Raw genomic sequence first — 21,156 nt, forward strand, 5'->3', positions numbered from 1 at the left:
TAAAGCATGGCCTGTCATTTACATCGAGTGGTCTGAAAAACCACTTGAACTTTTATTTAATGCAACATGGCTCTCAAATATTCCTCATCTGAACAGTGAGCGAAAATTAGAGACTACTGTTCATGACAAAGGCATGAAAGCTGCTTTCGTAGGATTATATGCAGAAATTACGCAGATATATATATATATATATATATATATATATATATATATATATATATATATATATATATATATATATATATATATATATATATATATATATATATTTAAACACTCAACATCAGATTTCAGTTACGTTTCAGTTTTAATGTACTAGGTATCCAACAAATTGGTTGATTAGTGAGGTTATTTATTAATTAAAGGATTTGTTTATTTATTACTGCAGTCTTTTAACCTGTTTAACAACTTCTACACTAATGCTTAAAAGTTAGAGGTCGGTATGATTGTTTTTGAAAGAAATCACTTACACTCACAATGGCTGCATTTATTTGATCACAAATACAGTAAAATCTGTAATTTTGTGAAATATTACATACATTTTAATATGTAATTTATTCAATATGATGGCAAAGCTGAATAGTCAGCAGCCACTACTTAAATCTTCAGTGTCACACGATCCTTCAGAAATCATTCGTATATACTGATTTGGTTCTCAAAACACATTCTTATTATAAATGTTGGATAAAATCTGGATTCTCTGATGTAAGTTCAAAAGAACTACATTTACTCAAAATCTTACTGACTCCAAACATTTGAACGTTAGTATACATTATTTTACATTCTGAATAATTGGCCAACTAGTGTACTTAAGCTGTTAGACAGCAGGCTAAAGTCCTCTCTGGGAATTTGCGGTATGAGCATGGGGTTTTAAGACGCATCTAAGAAGATAAAAATACTTCCACTCTTGGAAAATACATCTCTGATGCTTGTCAAAATAACTCATATCAGTATTTCTGTCTTTACTAGGTGGACAGGAAGATTATGTCCTCTCTTATGAGACGGTCATGCAACAGGAAGGTGAGTGTCTTCTTGCAAGCTTTTTTTCCTTTCTTCTTTTCTTTATTATTACTCCATCTACCTAGGTGTCATTGTATAATTCTGCTTAAATGATTCATTGTAAGACTTATTATTATTGTGGTTAACAGTGAGTTATAGTCGTCCAGTGATTATCCTTGGACCCATGAAAGACCGGATCAACGATGATCTAATCTCAGAATTTCCAGACAAGTTTGGGTCATGTGTTCCCCGTGAGTACTCCATCTTATCAATTATTTTGCATGTCATCTGCATATCATCTGCATTGTTTTAATGGTCATTATACTGTTCTTTGCTCAGACACGACTAGACCAAAGCGAGACTACGAGGTTGATGGCAGAGACTACCATTTTGTTGTCTCACGGGAGCAAATGGAAAAAGACATTCAAGATCACAAGTTCATAGAGGCCGGCCAATATAACAACCACCTCTACGGGACAAGCGTGCAGTCAGTGCGAGAGGTTGCAGAAAAGGTGATGACAGTTCAACTTGTTAGGATGTGATAAAGAAATAAAAGTAATAAAAAAAAGGAAATATGCTTTTTGTGAGAGAGAGTTTCATTATGACCTTTAGATTTTACTGAGTAGGAGATTTCTCATTTTTCATGTGACAAATCTTTTTTCCCTTGTGCTTTAAGGGCAAACATTGCATCCTGGATGTCTCAGGCAATGCCATCAAACGACTCCAGTTAGCACAGCTCTACCCCATAGCGGTGTTCGTGAAACCAAAATCAGTGGAGAATATTTTGTAAGTTGTTGCATCAAAGGACGCTCAAACACACAATAAATACTAAAGCTCGATAATTTTGGAATGATTGCCACTAGTAACTGGTCCTCTTTGTCCTCCTCAGAGAGATGAATAAGAGATTGATGGAGGAGCAAGGCAGGAAGACTTATGACAGAGCCATGAAACTGGAACAGGAATTCCTAGAGCACTTCACCGGTGAGAACTGTAGAATAAACTTAGCCACATCCAAATCAATTCTGACCTTTCTATTGAGTCATTTTCATCAGTTATCGTACATTACCTGTCTTGCCACAAATCTATACTCTATATATATATATAGTGATGCAGGGATGATATCAAAACCTGGAAGCCTACTTCGCCACTGGTTCCCTCGAGATTTTTCTATTGTCTAGTGTTTCTAGTGTTATGAGTAAAATAAGGTCTTGCAGCTACTTGGATGTTTTACTCTATAATGTAAACTGGACACACATACACCAATTTATTTACTTGTTAGTAGGGGTATCCCCGACTAAGGATATACATTCGAATCAGAATTGTCGAATCTTTTTATGGTCGACAGATAGTCGAATCATCTATGTGTGTGTGAATGGGTTGTGAGGGGCACGACATTAGTCAGCAGGAGGGTAAAACTATTTTTATTTTCCTTTACACCCCGTTACATAAATTAAAAGGAATAGAGAAAAAATTAAAAAATCATTTACTTGTCGTTATAAGTTTATTTTGTGCAACACAAAGAGGATATTTTTAATAATATATCAGTGTTTTTTCCCCATACAATGAAAGTCAATGGGTTTATGTTTAAAACCTCAACAGAGATATGTTTAAAAAGATATGTTTTTATGATAGAAGTATGTATAGGAATTACATGATGGTGAGTAAATGGTGACAGAAGATGGGTCGAACTATTCCTTTAATAAACAAAACTAATTATGTTTTCATTTATCTCCCTACCAAGACATCCTGTTTTCACAGAAGCAAAGCTTATTCATTTAAATTTTAATAAAAAGCAATCAACATTTGAACAAATCCACTGGCATTTGAATAATAATTATGGTTATGGTTTTCCATTAAATATCACAAAAAGACACATGCATGTGCATCTTCACTGTGTGGTTTTATATCTCCTAACAGTAAATAACCTTTAGCCTGAGGAAGGGTTGACTGGAGTATTTCCAAGATAGTTTCCTTAAGTTTTTATCTTAATAAAATATGTTTATTTTCATTTTAACCTCAATATTCAAAAAAAATTGTATACGTCCAAAACAGAACATTAAAATGGGAAGCATGCCAAGACAGACCTTTGAAAACTGCATTATTAACTGCAAATAACTTTTAGAATATATAAAGGTTCATTAAGCCTGGAAATGAAAAACACCTTATATTCAGGTATTATTAGGCTTTCTTTCTTTTTTTACAGATAAAAAAGCCAAAAAAGAGATTTGACTGAATAGTCAAAAAATATTAAATACCCATGAGAAGGATGCAATACTAATGCAATACTAGAAATTGCAGTCAGGGCATGACCATTGGACAGTTAAATGCTTATTGACTCAGCAGGGTCAGGCAAAAACAGGTGGCGAAGAAAAACACATTAACTGTAAAATAATAAAGAATTACGGTGAAGAATTAAGTGTGAAACCAGCAGGAACCCTTTAGTCTCGAGCGCCATCATTTCCCAGAACTACAACTTACCTGGGAGTCTCCAGAAGTGCAAGGTGTCCGGATCTCAGAGACTTAAGTTATTTAAAGAATCCTAAAAGATCACCCCTACTTAATGAAAATCACAAGCTGAAGTGTTGTAAAATACATGAAGAAGTGTTTTTTTATAGGCTTTATAGACAGATAGGTTGAGAGCGTTAAGTTTTGGGAGTTCATTTTTAGTCCATCTCCTATCCTGAAGTCTGTTTTCCAGAGATTAACTAAAAATGAACTCCCAAAATGTTTTGCCAGATTCTGGAAGATGAATTCTTCATGCAGTGGTACAAGAGGATGTGAATGCTGGTCCTTCAAAGGTCACTTATAAATTATTAGATACAAAATGATTAGTAGTTATTAAGATTAATGTGGTTTGGAATTGGTAAAATGTGCCTGGAAAAAAATATAATCCAAAAAATGTCCCTAATAATTCGGCACGCAGCGTATAGAGGGTTGTGAATTTTACTAGTATCTAACATTTTAGTGTCATGGCTGATACAAATTTTTTTTTTTTGGCCGGTTCATTTGCTCAAGTCACTGTCCATTTGCAAGTGTGGCCAAAACTTTTCTACTAAATGGAGTGACAGCATTTGGTATTAGTGGCAAACCATTATGGCTGCCTATACTCAGTCCAACCTTTCCCTTCATATTTTTCTACTGAGTGAGGAGATTATACTCATCAATGTTGGTCTTCTCTTTCTTGCAGCCATTGTACAAGGGGACACATTAGAAGAGATCTACAACCAGGTTAAGCAGATCATCGAGGAGCAGTCTGGACCGTTCATCTGGGTACCAGTCAAAGAGAAATTGTGAGACGGCTGGAGAAAAAATAAACCTTCTTTAAACTTTTTTTTTTGTGGAATTTTTTTCTTTCTTTTTTTCCTGTTTTCTTTTTTTATACTAACCTGGCCTGCTGCTGACATTGGCTTTCTGACCCCTGAGGATAAGAAACGTGTTTTCTTTGGACGGGCTTGGGGTCACGGTGGTCTTACAGCCACCTCTCTCTCACTCTCTCTCATGCCTCTCTTTGAAACTGCTGTCTAGAACTCGCTCCCCAATCTCCGCATTTCATCCTCCGGTGGGAGGAGACATGCCTGAACAGCGACTTACTGGACAGATTATACGGTACAGATTCCTTAATGTTTAAGGGAGGTGACTTTCTCGAAGGAAAACCAATGAGTTAATGCATTATATACATTTTGGTTTGTTCTTTTTTTCTCTCCCAAATATGATCAGAAGTTAAAGCTTTCATGTCTGTCTCTGAAAAGACATAAAGCAACACTTTGCACGTTTTTTGCATTAAGAGCATGTTTTGGATTATTCTTTTTCAGTTAACTTATGTTCTTATGTTTTTGTCAGACAGATTTGAGCTATGTGAACTGCAGCCGTCATATTACTTTTGTTTTCTCTCGTTTATCTTGTAAAATCAAGCAGCCCGCTCACCTTACACAGCTGATCAGTTTTGTCACAAGTGCACAAAGAGGACAAAAACATTTGGCACAAAAGTTCTTCTTTTTATATTAAATGTCTATTTGTCTTAACAATCTGTGTACATTTTAATCAAGGTGCATATGGGAGTAGCTTATAGTTGAGGTGAAGAAAGGACCGGTTTACGATTATCTTTCAAATCCAGGTGATGACATATTCTTACTTCAAGAAACAGCAATGCAAATAAGAGAGTATAAATTGTAATGTATATTCAATCCCTCAGTATACTGCCTATTTTGTTATAATAAAAGTCTATATTGAGCTTTAATTAAACTCTATACCTATGGGAATTATTTTCTTTATAATGTCAAACATGCACTCAATTATGTGTGTATGTATATAAAAATAAATATAAATATATCTATTTTCATTTACTTTTACCTCCATCACTTTATGGTTTGTTCTTATGCAAAAACAACACTGACTCACAGGACACCTGGGCTGAATGGTGGCGTTCCAATTGCATCTGCTCTAACAATATGAAAATAAAAAAACTCAAGTTGGCAGTTTGTAGTCTTCAGCTCTCTTTCTCCTATGTAGTTATGTCATGTTTACTTTTTCATGTGACTTGCATGATTTCTAAAAGCAATAGTCTTTGACACGTTAAATATGAGTGAGAAGCATAGGAGAGGGCTTCTCTTTCTGTTTTCACCTGGGATTGTGAAAATGTCAGAGTTAGCATGAGCTGTAAACATTAGAGGCTAGGAGATTCTTGCCTCCATGTATGTGAACTTGTTGATTGCCCATAGCTGAAGAGAGATTTGCTTTGCCACTCTCTAACACAAGCCTTTAACTCTCCACCAGGGGGCGCGCTGACAGCATCCCCTTTTCATTCTTGAGTTACTCGGAGATGATTGTTTTCTAAAAGATTGCTTCTCTAACTTGTCTTCATGGCTTTCTAACACACTTTTATGACTGGATTATGTATATAATCTGCCAACTTGATTCATTCCATTTGTCAAAGAGGAGAACAGCTAATAAAAACTTTTTTCTCATACCCAGTGTTTTGATTGTTTTATTTGTTTTTGTTTTTATAGATACCAATAAAGTAATTCACAACTTTAAAGTTGGCCAAAATCATTATAGAGCCTATATGGTCTTCATTTCATGTAAATAATAAATAATTGTTTCGAAGGCTTTATTTTTTAAGATGTTATATCTTGAGTTTTTCTAAAAGTGATGCGTCACCTAAAATGAAGCTTTTGATTTTTTTTTTTTTTTTTTTTTTTTTTTTTTTTTTTTTTTATAGAGACAAATAAAGTAATTCACTACTTTAAAGTTTGCCAAAAGCATTATTGAGCCTATATGGTCTTCATTTCATGCGAATAATACATAATTGTTTCAAAGGCTTTATCTTTGGAGCTGTTATATCAGGAGTTTTTCTTAAGGTGATGCTTCACCTAAAATAAAACAAACTGTCATTTACTCAGCTTCGTGTCGTTAAAAACCTGTATGATTTTCTGTTGACATAAAGGAGATATTTTGATAAATGTTAAGTGTTTTTGTGTTTAGTCACAATGGAAGTCAATAGTAAGATGTTTTGGTACCAACATTCTTCAAAATATATTTTGCATTCCTCATTAGAAATATAGTTACACATACAGTTTTGGAACGCCAAGGGTGAGGGAAATTGTGACAGAATTTTTATTTTAGATGAACTACCACTTTAAGCAATATTCCAGAAGTCTTGGAGATCAGTTAAAACACTGCCACAATAAAGTGTGCTGTTTTGTATTAATGTGCTATATATGTCGTCGTTAAGCATGTTTCCTTCCTGTTGTAAAACATTTAAGCGCAGTCACAAAGTAACAAATAACTTGTCATATCCTTGGCAAGAGCTGAGCTGTGTATAGTGTGACACTTTATTATGACAGTAAAATTTGATTTATTATTTCAACGGATGCGAAAGCCTGGCTAAGTCAGCCAAAATCAAAGTGATTGCGTCGTGGATGCATTTTAACCCTTAGTCTAATTGAAAAAAATGTATTGTTCACATATCCTAGTTTGAGTAAGTAGCCTATTATGTTTGCACAGTTTCCTAAGATTTAGATTAAATTATTAAATTTGACTACCAGAAAGTGTGCTGCAAACACTTTTTGTCTTTAGTTTGAACAAAATATCTAAACTAGTTTGCCGAGTTGATCGTTTGAAATAATCGTTTTCTTTTTCGGGGTTAAAGGTTATTTTACCTGGGTTTATGACACAGCCCAATTGTTTCAGAACTTTTTTTTCCTTTCATCCCCTTATGGAAAAAGGTGGAGTTTCCAAGAATGAAAGACCCTCTGTGTGCACCTTGGACCTCCGCCCGTCCATTGGACGTGTCGTTTTGAGTCCTCCTCATGTCTAGTCACGTTAGTCTCTATAAGTTTCAAATTTGACTGCACGTAGAGGTATATCTTTTATGATAAGGTACCATTTCCTGCCTAGTTATGTCAAAGGGCTGACTCGTATTTTGGACTTTGCAACAGACACTCCGATATAAAGCTACAGTAACACACACTGCTTAACATCTGCGCACTCTCCAGTCAGAGATGGATACCTGGGCTTTTCTAAGCGTTCTGCTTGTAGTCACGCATTATGGTAAGACACATTTTAACTTAATATGAAGGGGGGATAGCTATACGTATGTAAGATTAAATGTTTTCGATATATTTAAGCAGCATAGGAGCAGTTAAAAAAGAAAAATAATGATAACTTCATGCAGCTTCAGGTCAGAGTACAATAAAGTGGTGCACTATTTCTGACGCGGAGGAGTCCAAATGTAAAGCCATGTCTCAGGCCTTCACCGGTGCTTCAATTCGACCAGCGTTACAGTGTGTCCAAGGCTCATCCATAGCAGAATGTGCTCAAAAACTCACCGTAAGTTATCTATCTATCTATCTATCTATCTATCTATCTATCTATCTATCTATCTATCTATCTATCTATCTATCTATCTATCTATCTATCTATCTATCTATCTATCTATCTATCTGCTCAGATAGCATGCTTTGAAAGTGTGTAGTGCTTTTTCTGTTCATTTTACTTGCAGAAGTACTAAAATTATTATAATTTACAACGTAAAAGCCTTTCAAATAATTAAGTTGCAATTGTGATTAATATTGTATTGACAGGAAAAAGAAGTTGATGCCTTTTCAGCCAGTGTTACAGACATTTACAACATTGGCAAGCAAGCCAGCTTCAAAATTGCAGCTGGAGAATCTGGAGCAGATGGTACGATGTTCTTATTTTCAAGATACCAGATTTTAGACCCCAGATTATACAAATTGTAGCCTACCAGTGAACTCTGTTGAAATGGAAAGTGATTAAGAACATAATTAAAAACAACATTAGGTTGATTATGAACCGTTGATTCCTATATATGTATTTGATTACTTTATTATAGTTTAAAATATTATAAAAGTACAAGTATGTTATGGATCATCCATTGTTTTGTGTTGATACAAAAGTCAAATTTTAAACTAACATAAAGTCATAATTTTTTTTTTTTTTATTTCTCTTAATGGCCATAGGGAAAGGAATAACTTACTATGGTGTTGCTGTGGTTAAAAAGACAAATTCAGCCATCAACATCAACAGTCTAAAGGGGAAGAAGTCTTGTCACACCGGCAAGAACCGCACAGCTGGCTGGAACATCCCTCTAGGGTATTTGATTGACACTGGAAGGATGTCTGCCATGGGCTGTAACATCTCTCAAGGTACACCGTTACTTTTGGTGCATCAAAAATTGTCAGATTGCCTTTTTCAGATGGGAAAAGTATGTTGTGGCTTATCTTGGCTTTTTAGGAGTTGCTGACTTCTTTGAGGCCAGCTGTATCCCAGGGGCTAAAAACGACCCTGAATCCCTGTGTCAGCTCTGTGTGGGAGATAAAAATGGAAATTTTAAGTGTGACGAAAGCCCTAATGAGGAATACTATGCATATAACGGAGCTTTCAGGTACCATATTCTTTGTTATATCAGATTACATCGAAATTTGGTGCAGTTGCAGCTTTGATAGTGATAAATATTTTCAGTATGTCAGTTAACTGATGTTTTGGGCTCTACAGGTGCTTGGTTGAGGGTGCAGGTGATGTCGCCTTTGTAAAGCACACCACTGTAGGCGAGAATACTGATGGTAAATGTGTAGTCCAGTCTGTGCTTCTCAACAAGGGGATCATTAAAAAAAGACTTAATTAATTAACACTTAATGTATATTAAATAAGGTCCCATTAGTTAACATGGATACCATATAGATATAGTTCTGTTAATATAGCAATTAGGGTGCCACATAATATTGTGTAAGACAGTGGCTTTCAAGTTAAAGGATATAGTCAATAAGAAGTATACACAGTGATTTTACAGGAAGTGTGGACAGTAAAGTTGGAGAATTGATAGACTGTGATCTGTATATGAAGTTAATAATCTCTTAACTTTGTCTCAGGTCAGGGGGAATCATGGGCTCAAGGCTTGACCTCTGAGGACTATCAGCTCCTGTGTCGAGACGGGACACGCAGTCCAGTCAGTGATTATGAGAAATGCCATCTGGCTCGAGTGCCATCGAGGGGGGTTGTTGTCCACACTGACATTAGCAGTTCGGTGGTTTACAACATGTTACGTGAGGGACTGGTATGATTCTTTAATGATATTGAAGGATTTCCACCTCATTAGTATTCATTCATTAAGAGTAAAATACAAAAATGTACATGTTATTTTTTGTTGTGGAACTTACTGATTGATTTAAACTTGGGTTTGTTTCTCTTCAGCAAAAATCTGGGTTCTCCATGTTCTCCTCAGCAGACTTTAATGGGCAGAACTTGTTGTTCAGTGACGCTTCAACCACATTTATCCAAGCTGGAAATGAAAACTATATTAAATGGATGGGCCGATACTATCACATACTCAGAGCTATGGATTGCTCAAAGTCAGGTGTGAATCTCTGCTTTTTCATCAAAGAATAAAACAAATCTATTTTCTTTTTAAAATATATTGTGCTTAAATCTGTGGTTTCTGTGTTTGTGTGTTATAGATGTCCCCTCTCAACTTCGATGGTGTGTCCTGTCTAGTGGAGAGCAGCAAAAATGTGCAGACATGGCTGTTGCTTTCAAAAGCAAAAATTTGATTCCTGTTATTCAGTGTGTCTACGGCGCATCTGTAGAGGACTGTTTGAAGAAAATACAAGTATGCAAATCCACAGTCATTTAAAAACCAAACATACATACTTGCTTTTTTTCTCAATTTTCTTACTAGCACCTGCAATAGAGTGCAACAGTCAAGTTCTGAAACAAAAAATATATTTCCTAAAAATTGTGCTCTATTTGAATGAAACTCTCTTCCTCCAGAACAAGGAAGCTGATGCCATCACTCTTGATGGAGGCTACATCTACACAGCAGGGAAGAGTTTTGGTCTGATACCTGCTGTTGGGGAGAGCTACACAGGTTAGTGACATAAGCCCCGTTTCCACCAAAATTACCCGGAACAATTTGTACCAGGAACTTTTTTACAGGAACTTTTCTTCCCCCCCCCCCCCAGACCTGCAACTGTCTGCGTTTCCACCGCGATCTAAAGTTCCGTGAAGATTAGGCAAATTAGTCCGGTGATGTAGGACTACGTGCGACTGCTCCTCCAAGTCAGTGACGGACAGTAATCAATTTTGCGCGACCGCAAAAATGAACAAAAAGTTATGACATTTTTTGTACCAATTGAAAGATTTAGTGGACTGTTTACTGTACGTTATCTAAACCGATCTGGTTTTTACATGTGATGACTTTTAATCGCAATCATTTTGTCACATTCAGTTTGTCTGCCGCATCAAAAATGTCGCCGCTGTTTTCTCCAGCAGCTGGAATGTGTTAACTGTAGCCATAGCAACTCTTAACGGCCACCATGACTAATACAGTATTATATAATAAGCTATTTATCCGTTGTAAAGTGTAATAATCATCTCAGAAAAGGAAAAAAAATTCTTCTGTCAGGCGCAGTTAAAGTAAAAACTGCCTTGGGGCTATACGCTGTGTCATTATTCCAACATTATCTTCATAACTTACGAAATAAAAAGTTTACCCCTCAGAAAAATGAGTTTTCCTCTCTTGTCAACATGAGCACGGCGCGCGCTGTCACGTCATGTAAGGACGCACACTTAAAAGTAATCGGTCAGGTTGTTTACATGGTGAAAAATAGACTAAAAAAAATGAATAATGAGTATGGAAGAGATTCAAGCTGTGCTGCTTTTGCTGGTTATGTATAGGTTTACTAAAGAGGAAATTAACAACAACACAAAAGAGCAGCATATTCAGAAAGCTTGACAATGTATATTATTATCAGCTATTACGGACATTGCACGTGACGTGAGATGGCTAAGACGAACACACGCCATCAGACAGAGAGCAAGACTGATATTTACTGAACGCAGAACGAACCTCGCAAAAGACTTTTAAAAATGCCAGTTGAAATAAAATGCTGTGTGAGCTCAACCAATCAGCATGTTCAGCGCTCAAGTCCCGCCCTTGAAAGTTCCTGAACTTTGAAAAAGTACTACCTTCGGGTGCAGGGCCGTTTGGAGGGGGAAATATTTACCCGGAACTTCAGTTAGACCCTGGTTCCTGTGGTCTAAACACACAGAGTACCACCCCAAAGTTCCTGGTTCCTGGGTAAAGTTCATGCGGTGGAAACGTGGCTATACACTGTCAGTGTACTTAGACTTAAACAATTTTCATATGCTTCCATATAATTTTTTTATACAAAATTACTTGAATATTGTACAAAGTAAACCAAATGTGCTCAATTATCCACCATAGGTGGAAGGTCATTTATTGTTAATGCTCCTAAATTATGGAATTCACAACCCCTTACACTTGATACATCATCTTTGACTACCTTCATGACCCAGCTAACAACATATCTGTTAAATAGTATGTTGGATAATGTGGCATGTGTGCTTACAATGTTTATGTGGGTGTGCAAATGTACTGTATTGTAATGTACATTGTAAAGCGACCTTGAGGTACAGAAAGACCCTATATAAATTAAACTTCTTCACTGGCTAACTATTTGGTGTTTGGGAAAGATTTTCAGCAGCGCCTGTTTTATTCATAACGGATGATTCATTTTCACAAGCCACTGTGATTCTCTGTCTTAGGAGACACTGACGGAAGCATTTATTATGCTGTGGCTGTGCTGAGGAAGAGCAACAGAAACATCCAGAGATTTAGTGACCTCAAGAGCAAGCGCTCTTGTCACACAGGTTATGGCAGGACTGCAGGCTGGAACATTCCCATGGGTCTGCTAATAGAAAAAGGCATCATCAAACCACAGACATGCCAAGTGCCACAAGGTAGGACATGTAGTGGACTTACTGTATACCAGGGGTGTGCGGTCCAATTGTGCTCTGCATACCAAAGCCATTCGTGGACTCGCTGATTAGTATTAACACTATAAATTCCCTTATTACGCGGCTCTGTGAAATACTTGATTCTGTTTGGTCAATCGTTGCTATGTGTCATGAGTAAGCAACTGAGCAACTAACGCTCCAAATTGCACCAGGTGCATTTGTGAAATAACGCGCCACCCAGGATACCTCTCTCAAATTGTTATTTGTAATTTGTAAATAACTCATTTTGTGGTAACATTTTACAATAAGGTAAAAAAAAAACTGCTACATTTAACTATCAATTAGCAACACATTTTTTTTTACAGCATTATTAATCTTTGTTAACATTAGTTAATAGATTTTTTTTAATTGGTTGTTTATATACAAAGCCCCTAAAGGGACATGGTAATGGGATTGAAAAGATATGAGATTGGAGGAAAAAATAAAAATGAAATATTTTAATGTTTTTGCATTCTGTCGTGTATGTTTTCCGTTCTCCCGAGAAACTTCTTTTCGCGGACAAAACCTTTGCGTTGACTCGCAAAACTTGTGCATTGCCTCAAGAAAAGTTTATTGGTGGAATAGCACTTCTGAGAGTACTTCGACTCGGCGCAGTAAAAAGTCCCGGCTGAAACATCCTCCCTCACATCTCCTATTGACAGAAATGAGAGAGGGAGAGGGAGATGTGAGGGAGGATGTTTCAGGCGTGACTTTTTACTGTGCTGAGTCGAAGTACTCTCAGAAGTGCTATTCCGCCATACGTTATAGTTCCATTTTAACCCGCTTAGAAAAGCACAACATTTTATTTTGTGTCAAAATTCCAGCCAGCGTTCAACTAGTCGTGTAACTGTATTTAAATAGGGGAAACGTGAAGGTGTTTGGTCGCTTCTAACTTGATCTCTGTTTGGTACCATAGTGAATAAACTGGGCTTAGTGGGTTAAGCTAAATGCTATCAGATCGTCATCACACGTCAGAGAGATTAAGTGCTCGCACTGAGACAAGAGAGGTATGTATCAACTCGTCTTAGTTAAGGGAATAACATAGTTTAATATGAAAAAGCGTTGAAGTATCCCTTTAAGGAAAATCAGTATCGCCCTCTACTGACACATTCCCATTTTGATTGTAAAAATGTATTAGTTGAAATGGACATGCCCTAAGATTAATAAATTTTGCAAAGTACTGTTCATTCTTAGCTAATGTCAACTTTTACATTAGAAATGTATGCCAAATAGAATCATTTTCACTAGTAATCTCAGAGATTTGGACCCAACTGTACATATTATGATAATAAATCCATTCTCCAAACAGCTTATTCTCTTTAGGGTCAAGGGGATGCGGTAGATATCATGATTAAATATTTGCAAACATATTGCTCTAATAAGTACAAGTTATGTGAATTGCATAACCAGTGGTATCATTTCTTTCTCATTGTAATTGAACAAGTGATCAGTTGATATTTGTATAATGTAAGTCCAGTTTATTATTTATTTTCATCAATCACAAATTGTTGTATTTCATTGTTCACTATATGAATATCAAAATATCATTGTGATGAGGGTGTGAATCTGCCTTTAGCTGCTGGAGAGTTCTTTGATTCATCTTGTGTACCTGGAGCCAATCAGAAAGATTTCCCCAGTAATCTGTGTGAACAGTGCATTGGAGACTCCAGTGGTCAGAACAAGTGTGAAAAAGGCAAGGACTTATTCGACGGTTATGATGGAGCCTTTAGGTAACTCTACTCCACAATAGATCTGAAAGATTTGATGTTAGTAGATCTGCATGACAACTAAATATTTTAACATGGTCTCTGATTATATTCCCAGGTGCCTTGTTGAGGATCATGGTGATGTGGCCTTTGTCAAACATTCCACTGTATTTCAGAACACAGATGGTAATGCTCAAAAGTTTTCTTGCTTTAAGTTTTAATTTAGTAAAACCTTAAACATCTTTAAAGAGCATGTTTAGGTTAGCCTGACAAGCCAGACCCACATCAAGATGTTTGGTCTGGAAACTCACCATTGACAGAGCTCAATCTGAGGGGCGGGATAAACGGTTGTCTTTTAAACACCCTCTGCACGGTGTGCACGCAACTGGATAGCGCTACAACCAACCAGAGCAACGAAGGTTGAAAGATTAAACTTTTGCCGTATCAGGTCGGAAAAACTCAGAACACATCTTCCCTTTTTAAGAATGACTTCAGTGCCGTTCTTTTCTCAGAGAAAAGCTTAACTCCAATGTTCTCCAGAGTTGCGGTCAAAGCTGATTCGAAAGACTGCCTTTCGCCAGCTTCTGTGTTTACTAGGAGCACGCAAGCGCAACTCAGCCGGCATTATGCTAAGCCCCGCCCACCGACTCTATACACGATGTGATTGGCCTGACCAGAGTTTGGTTTTTACAGCTCAGACGTGTATTGAGAGTTGCTAGACGATACTCGCAGCAGATTAGATTTGCTGCCGCAAGGGTGTGTCTAGATTTTTTAGGCTATGTTTAAGTCACAATATCCATTTGTAGGCTAAGATAGAGGCTAAATTGCCATAGGCTCCATCTGAAACAATGCTATGAGTCTTTAATAATAATAATATATTTTATTTTATTTTGCACCATTCGTTTTATAAACTCACAAGCCAGAATATAAAGAACGTTTTAGAAATAAGAAAGCATAACAAAAAGTAAATTAATAAACACCAAGCAAAACCAGAAGCATAGGAAGAGGCAAATATGTTAATAATTAATAATAAATGTAGAATTAATAACAGAAATAATGATGATGATGATGATGATGATGATGATGATAAGTAAAGAAGCAAAAAATGCTAATTATCTAATTAAAAAAAGATATGTGAGTTTTAAAAATGTGAATGGGTCATTTTAACCTTAACTTTAAAGGAAATATGTAAGATTGTGGCCAAAACTGGTACTGCAGTCACTTTCAAATGACTGTAGAACGGTCTATCCCCCTCCGCCCTGACTCGAGGTTGTCAGATAGGCTGCAGGGTCCAGCAGGAACTTTTGTAGCTGCAGCTGTGGTAACTAGAGCAGATCTGGCAACCCGGATGCCGAAACACTACTGACTTCGTGATTGGTAGATAGGTGGAGGGCGGAGCTTCAGGCCAAAACACAACATGTCAACATCAACATCAGTTAAGGGCTGGAACAACAACTTTTAAATGACAATATCCTGGCCGGATTACTGTTGTCAGTGATAAAAGTATTTGAAATTAACACGATTTCTTAATGTCTAGAGACAAATCAGGGCCATTTTATGATTAATTGAAGTATATTTCTTACATACAGTTCCTTTAATAATAACAATAAGTAGAATAGTGCTTTAAATAAAAAAATGATTTAAAGCTGCAGTCCGTAACTTTTTGCACTCTAGCGGTTAATAAACAGAACTGCATGCGTCTTGCGGAAGAACATTGCAGCCGGAGCTACTTCTCTCTGTTTATGTCTATGGCGAGTCACACAGGGACTGTGCTCCTACGCAGCGGTTCCTACCAGACCGGTCTGAAATAGTCCCAATATAAACACTTGTATCCATAATGATTCAGGGTAAGACAAAAACACGGTTTGGAAAATCGATTCATGTTGTACACTCTCATTATATATTTTTTGAAAATCTTGAACACAAAAAATGTATGGACAGCAGCTTTAATAAAATAAAACCCATAGAAAATATTAAAAAGAGAACCCATGGAACCAATGGCTCAAATACTCCTCCTCATATGGGTTTTTAGGACAATAAACTGAACAGATAAATTATGTAACAGCAAGCAGAAAATTACTTTGTGTGTGTTAAAGTCTTTAGTAGTTCTCTCATTTGAGACTTTTCATTTTCCAGGAAACAATACTGATTCTTGGGCGGTAAACTTGGAGTCCCGTGATTTTCAGCTGCTTTGTTCTCAGGAGTCTCGTGCTGAAGTCACTCAGTACACTAGGTGCAACCTGGCCCGTGTTCCTTCCCACGCTGTTATGATAAGACCCGATACCAACCACCACCTCATCTTTGGACTTCTGGATAAAGCTCAGGTAGCTTACACCAAATGTCATTTTTCAGGTTAATATGAAAATGGAGATGTGACTTTTTGGTTTGCATCTTTCAGAATTTCTTTGGAGTTAATACTGCCTCAGGCTTCAAGATGTTTGACTCCAAAGCTTATGAGGGATCCGACCTGATTTTCAAGGACTCAACTATCTCTTTAATTGGTGTGGGAGAGAAGAAGACGTATGAGGAATGGCTTGGCCAGAGCTACTTGGATGCTGTGATAGCCATGGAGTGTTCAGCCGCATCAACAGGTACTGCCAATATGCATAGGCCTAGATTTTTTTTTCTGTTTCATCTTGTTTGTGCCTTTCTCTTTTTTATCTTTAATTCTATTAATCTGTACTAGTCTCTTGTTATTTATATGTACAAAATATCTAATTGAAATGCATTCTTTAAAAACAATCACAATGCTATTCTGTTTGAGCCTTAATGTAAACAGAAAAGCAGATCATGGGTTTAATTCCCAGGAAATGCATGGACTGATAAAATGTAACTTGAATGACAATTAAAGGGATAGTTCACTTTGAAATTAAATTTTGATATGTTTTAGCTTACCTCATGGGCATCTGAGATGTAGGAGTATTTGTTTCCCCAGTAGTTTCAATTTTGATCATTTTAGGTCAAACCGTTCTTGTCTGTGCCTCACATAATTCAGGTCTATGGTCACCACCTCAAAGAGCATACACAGAGAAATCCAAATTAAACAATCCCCCATCGTAAGTACACACTGATGGCCTAATACACGAAAAAAGCGGTTATTGTGAGAAAACGAACAGTATTTATATCGTTTTTACCTCTTGTACACCACTACGTCCGACTGATCTGAGGGCGTGCGTGCGTGTTTCCTGTTGTCACATTCGCACGTTCTGGCTTTAGTCTGCGCAAGCGCGGAAAGTGAACGCGTAAGGCACTATGTTTATAAAGTATCTTCTTATTAAACTGTTTATACTCTTACAACATTCTCAATGCTTCGGTTTGCATGTAGGGACCCTCATTATGGTACCTTGTTAGTGGTATTAACTAGCGATTTAATTTTACCACCCTGTGTCTACCCTGTGCCCGATAGACAAGCATTATAAGCTAATCTGTTTTAGAGATAAAACTCTTTACATTCGATTTTCATGAAAAGCATCCCAGAGAACGATCTACTCGCTACCCATCTGTTAATTACACCTAGGTTCATTTCTCACCGGAGTTGTCCTTTAAGTCAAACTTTAGAGAACATTAAGTTCTGCTTGCTTTGACGCATTATTACAATAATTTTCAGAAAATATTAAGTTCTATTTGATTTCACCAAAACTAGATAACAAGAATAGGGTCTAATTCAGAGAAACTGTAAAAGAGGAAACTTTGGCAGATACAAAGTGTATTCATATAATTAATAGTATGTTAGTATGTTAACTGTCATCCCCTTTTTGAGAATATACATGAAAATTCATTATCCAAACTTAAATGGTTGCAATTCAAGAACGCTTTGGAATATCACTTCAAAAAAGTAAAGTATAAAAAAGTTATGGAAGTTTAAATTTACTGTAAATCAAATATACTGTACTTAATATTTAATATAAAATATATATGTTACAAAATAATTTGTACTCTAAAATTACTATCAAATCAAAGCCATATGTCTAATCAATTTGTGTTCCAAATTTGAAGTTGATATCACAAAAATTGAAGTTCCCAAGATATTTTGTTTAGGCGTTGTACCACAAATAGCCACCGGGTGTCATTGAAATTCCATTGATTTTTTAAAATGCAATTTCCTGTGTCAAATTAATATTTTTTTGGCCCAAATATCTCAAAACAGTTTTCAGATATAGAACCGTGAGACTTATAAGAAAACGTTTTTACTATAAAATAGTTAAATAAATATGAAACATGACGACGACGGAGCCCGCTAGAATAATTTACAGCACTGTTTCGATGGTAACATAAGGTCCGATTTCAAAATGGTTTTCACAGGATGAATCTTGAGTTCGTAAGCTTTCGAATGATATATAGTTTGTCAACATTAGATCAGGATAAATATAGGATATAATTGTTTTAAACATACAGTGGCAAATGGGCCCACCGGTGGGCCAGAGACGGATAACAGGTTAAGGAATATGTCATGCTATGTTTATGTGTTTATGATACGTACATTTTGTGAATCTTCCGTGTACAAGCTGTAGAAGAGAATAAAGAGGAAGTTGAGGGTGGCAGCTTGTGCATGCGAGGTTGGGGGTATAAAACTTTTAGACACATAGAGAAGTTTGCCTTCTCTCTCTGAAAGCTCAGTGATGAACGCCTTGCTTGCAAGAAATAAACAATTGTTAAACCTTTCAATACTTCTCTGAATCCTAATTATGTTGAGAAAAAATAATTTCCACGACAACACCCAGAAAGAGTACTGAAGTTAAATGAAAATTGAGCAGAAGTAAGCAGGAGGGCGGGGCCAGGCTACTTTCGTCTGCATCATGTGACGCATTCCGAAACAAGCCGTCCACTTGGGCTTGGTTTCAATAACTTGGACTAAGAGGACGTTTTGAGTTCTGAAATGTACCGGATGTTTTTATAGTACAATAACCTATTACATGTTAAAATGAATTAATTTCTCAAATCAATGTTAACAAGTAACATCAAGGCTAACTCCCTCTTGTGTTCTATTGCTTAAAGTTGAAATACTTTGATTCTTTTAGTAACTCTTTCCACTGTGTGCGCATTGGTTTCTGTTCTCTTGCAGTGTTTTCCTCATCCTCACTATTGCTGATGTCCATTGTGAGCTCCCTGGTGTCTCTGTTGGCTTTGTAGCAGGTCTGCCAGCCACAGCAGGGTTTCGGCAATTTCATCTCTTCTTGACTCTGACCCTCTGATACCTGTACCAATATATCTATAGGTGATCTCAAGTTCAAATCAAGCTGACAAATTTAAAGCTACAATATGCTTAAGCAATAGCAATGCATTTTATCTGTGATTGTAATGGTACATAGTACGGTTGATAAGATTTCTGAGTGGGTCTGGGGAGATTTTGACGACCGTCTTAAATTAGGAACGAGTTGGCTGAAGGCTAGAGTTTAAACCAAAGCTGATTCATTATTATGGCCATTTGTATTATTCTAGTCTGAAATTGATGAGGGCAATAGCCATATCAGTGCATATGCTTTGCCTGTTACATATTTATTGCACAATGTTTATTGCAGCTTTTAAAACCAACATTTTATTGTTATGAACTACTTGAAGGCACATGCCATATCAGGGAATATGCTGTGTCTAGCATTTTCCTCTTTGATGATTTGTGTTAATTACTTTCATGCCGTAATATCATGCAGCATGCACTGGAGTTTTACTACTGAATGGATTAAAAATGTCCCTTTCCTCTCATATTCTCCTCAGACTGAAAGCAGAAGAAAATGAGGTTTCAGTGGGGGTTTTCCTTGCTTTTGCGTTCTCAAATCAACAGCATATTGTGCTCATGCATATCAAATCCAAAATAATTTATTAACCAATCTGATAATTAGTAACTGAGTTGAAATAAGTTGAATTCTGATACACTCAGTAATGCTTTCATATCTGGGGAAGAAATATATATATACATATTTCCAGTGCCTGTGCAGTCTGTTCTGTTGCAACATTACAAACCTTTTTTTTCTGCATTTTGTTAGTATTGTTGCAAAGCAAATGTTAAATTTTTACTAAAACAATGCTGAAACAAGCCATGAATAATAATCATTGAATGTTAGCAGAAATTCAATTCCAAGCAAATGGGGCTTAACAAGAGACTTTTTAAACCCACAATGGATGGACTTCAGCAGATTTTGTATAATTTCTAACTGGACTACATATACTGTATTATAAATCATCTCTCCAGCTTGCTATTCCACATCAGTGTGTGCTTTTGATGTATGTTTCATTATAGTATTACGTTTTTTGCTTTGTAATTTGATGTTTCTCTTTGAGAGATTTATTTTTATATGTTGTTCAGATACCATATCAGTGTATATGTGCTGACACACACATGTCTTGCATTAATGTTTAGCCTGCTTTTTCTTGGTAGCAATTTCTTAATGAAATGATTGAGATATAACTAATATTTAGTTGCCAGGCCAGTGCGTCTGCTCAAGTATTACAACATACTGTCTCTTATTTTAAATAAACAAGCATCATAAAAAATTGGGTGGTTGTTTATCACTGCTTTTTCTCCCCCAAAAATTGTACTTTCATTGTGTTACTTGAAGATGATGTTTAAGATTTCATTTTAGTCTAGATCTGTTATTCTCCAGTTAAGTTTATGAAGAGGTCATATTGTAAAATAAACTTGAAGGTGACACTTTCTAGAATTTTAGGTGTCATATTGTAAGTCAACACGTTCCTGATGTTGCCAACCAACAAGGAACATTCTCATAAGTTACCTGCAGGGGCCAGGTGCATAAACATAGCCAATATATGATAATACAGTGTCTTAAGATCTAGTATGATCCACTAGCACTTAACTTTTGCTTATCAAATTAGGCCAATCTAAGTTATGTTACTGATGTAAAAAAAAAAAAAAATTAAAGAAATATTATATATATATATATATATATATATATATATATATATATATATATATATATATATATATATATATATATATATATATATATATATATACACATACATACATACATACATACATACACACATACACACATACACACACACATACATACATACATACATACATACATACATACATACATACATACATACATACATACATACATATATATATATATATATATATATATATATATATATATATATATATATATATATA

General features: G+C 36.0%; 2 protein-coding genes across 23 annotated transcripts in view; both read left to right on the forward strand.

The window, feature by feature from the left end:
* The window catches only part of dlg1a (discs large MAGUK scaffold protein 1a), a 167,489-nt gene extending 161,524 nt beyond the window's left edge, over window positions 1-5,965 (forward strand). For all 22 annotated transcript variants that reach the window (XM_067459728.1, XM_067459705.1, XM_067459706.1 and 19 more), the window contains 6 exons: window positions 970-1,020; window positions 1,149-1,250; window positions 1,339-1,511; window positions 1,676-1,785; window positions 1,889-1,980; window positions 4,187-5,965. In XM_067459728.1, coding sequence (XP_067315829.1) covers window positions 970-1,020; window positions 1,149-1,250; window positions 1,339-1,511; window positions 1,676-1,785; window positions 1,889-1,980; window positions 4,187-4,293 — 635 coding nt within the window. In that variant the 3' untranslated portion in view covers window positions 4,294-5,965. The remainder of the gene's footprint in view (window positions 1-969; window positions 1,021-1,148; window positions 1,251-1,338; window positions 1,512-1,675; window positions 1,786-1,888; window positions 1,981-4,186) is intronic.
* A 1,263-nt stretch (window positions 5,966-7,228) lies between these two features.
* Window positions 7,229-20,504, forward strand: meltf (melanotransferrin). Its single transcript, XM_067459730.1, has 16 exons — window positions 7,229-7,548; window positions 7,673-7,827; window positions 8,082-8,181; window positions 8,481-8,666; window positions 8,755-8,905; window positions 9,016-9,083; window positions 9,390-9,574; window positions 9,712-9,874; window positions 9,975-10,126; window positions 10,288-10,384; window positions 12,085-12,279; window positions 13,892-14,045; window positions 14,140-14,207; window positions 16,158-16,345; window positions 16,420-16,612; window positions 19,084-20,504. Exons 1-16 carry the CDS (start codon window positions 7,500-7,502, stop codon window positions 19,149-19,151), a joined length of 2,172 nt encoding a protein of 723 aa, XP_067315831.1. The 5' UTR covers window positions 7,229-7,499; the 3' UTR covers window positions 19,152-20,504.
* Window positions 20,505-21,156: the final 652 nt, after the last annotated feature.

The sequence above is a fragment of the Pseudorasbora parva genome, chromosome 12 (assembly GCF_024679245.1).
Source record: "Pseudorasbora parva isolate DD20220531a chromosome 12, ASM2467924v1, whole genome shotgun sequence".
Lineage (NCBI taxonomy): Eukaryota > Metazoa > Chordata > Actinopteri > Cypriniformes > Gobionidae > Pseudorasbora > Pseudorasbora parva.

Bases quoted from the DNA above. Each gene is read 5' to 3' on its own strand.
- meltf (XM_067459730.1), top strand. From the start codon at position 7,500: ATGGATACCTGGGCTTTTCTAAGCGTTCTGCTTGTAGTCACGCATTAT. The intron at 7,549-7,672 runs GTAAGACACATT...AACTTCATGCAG, and splicing joins GCTTGTAGTCACGCATTATG to CTTCAGGTCAGAGTACAATA. The intron at 10,127-10,287 runs GTATGCAAATCC...CTCTTCCTCCAG, and splicing joins ACTGTTTGAAGAAAATACAA to AACAAGGAAGCTGATGCCAT.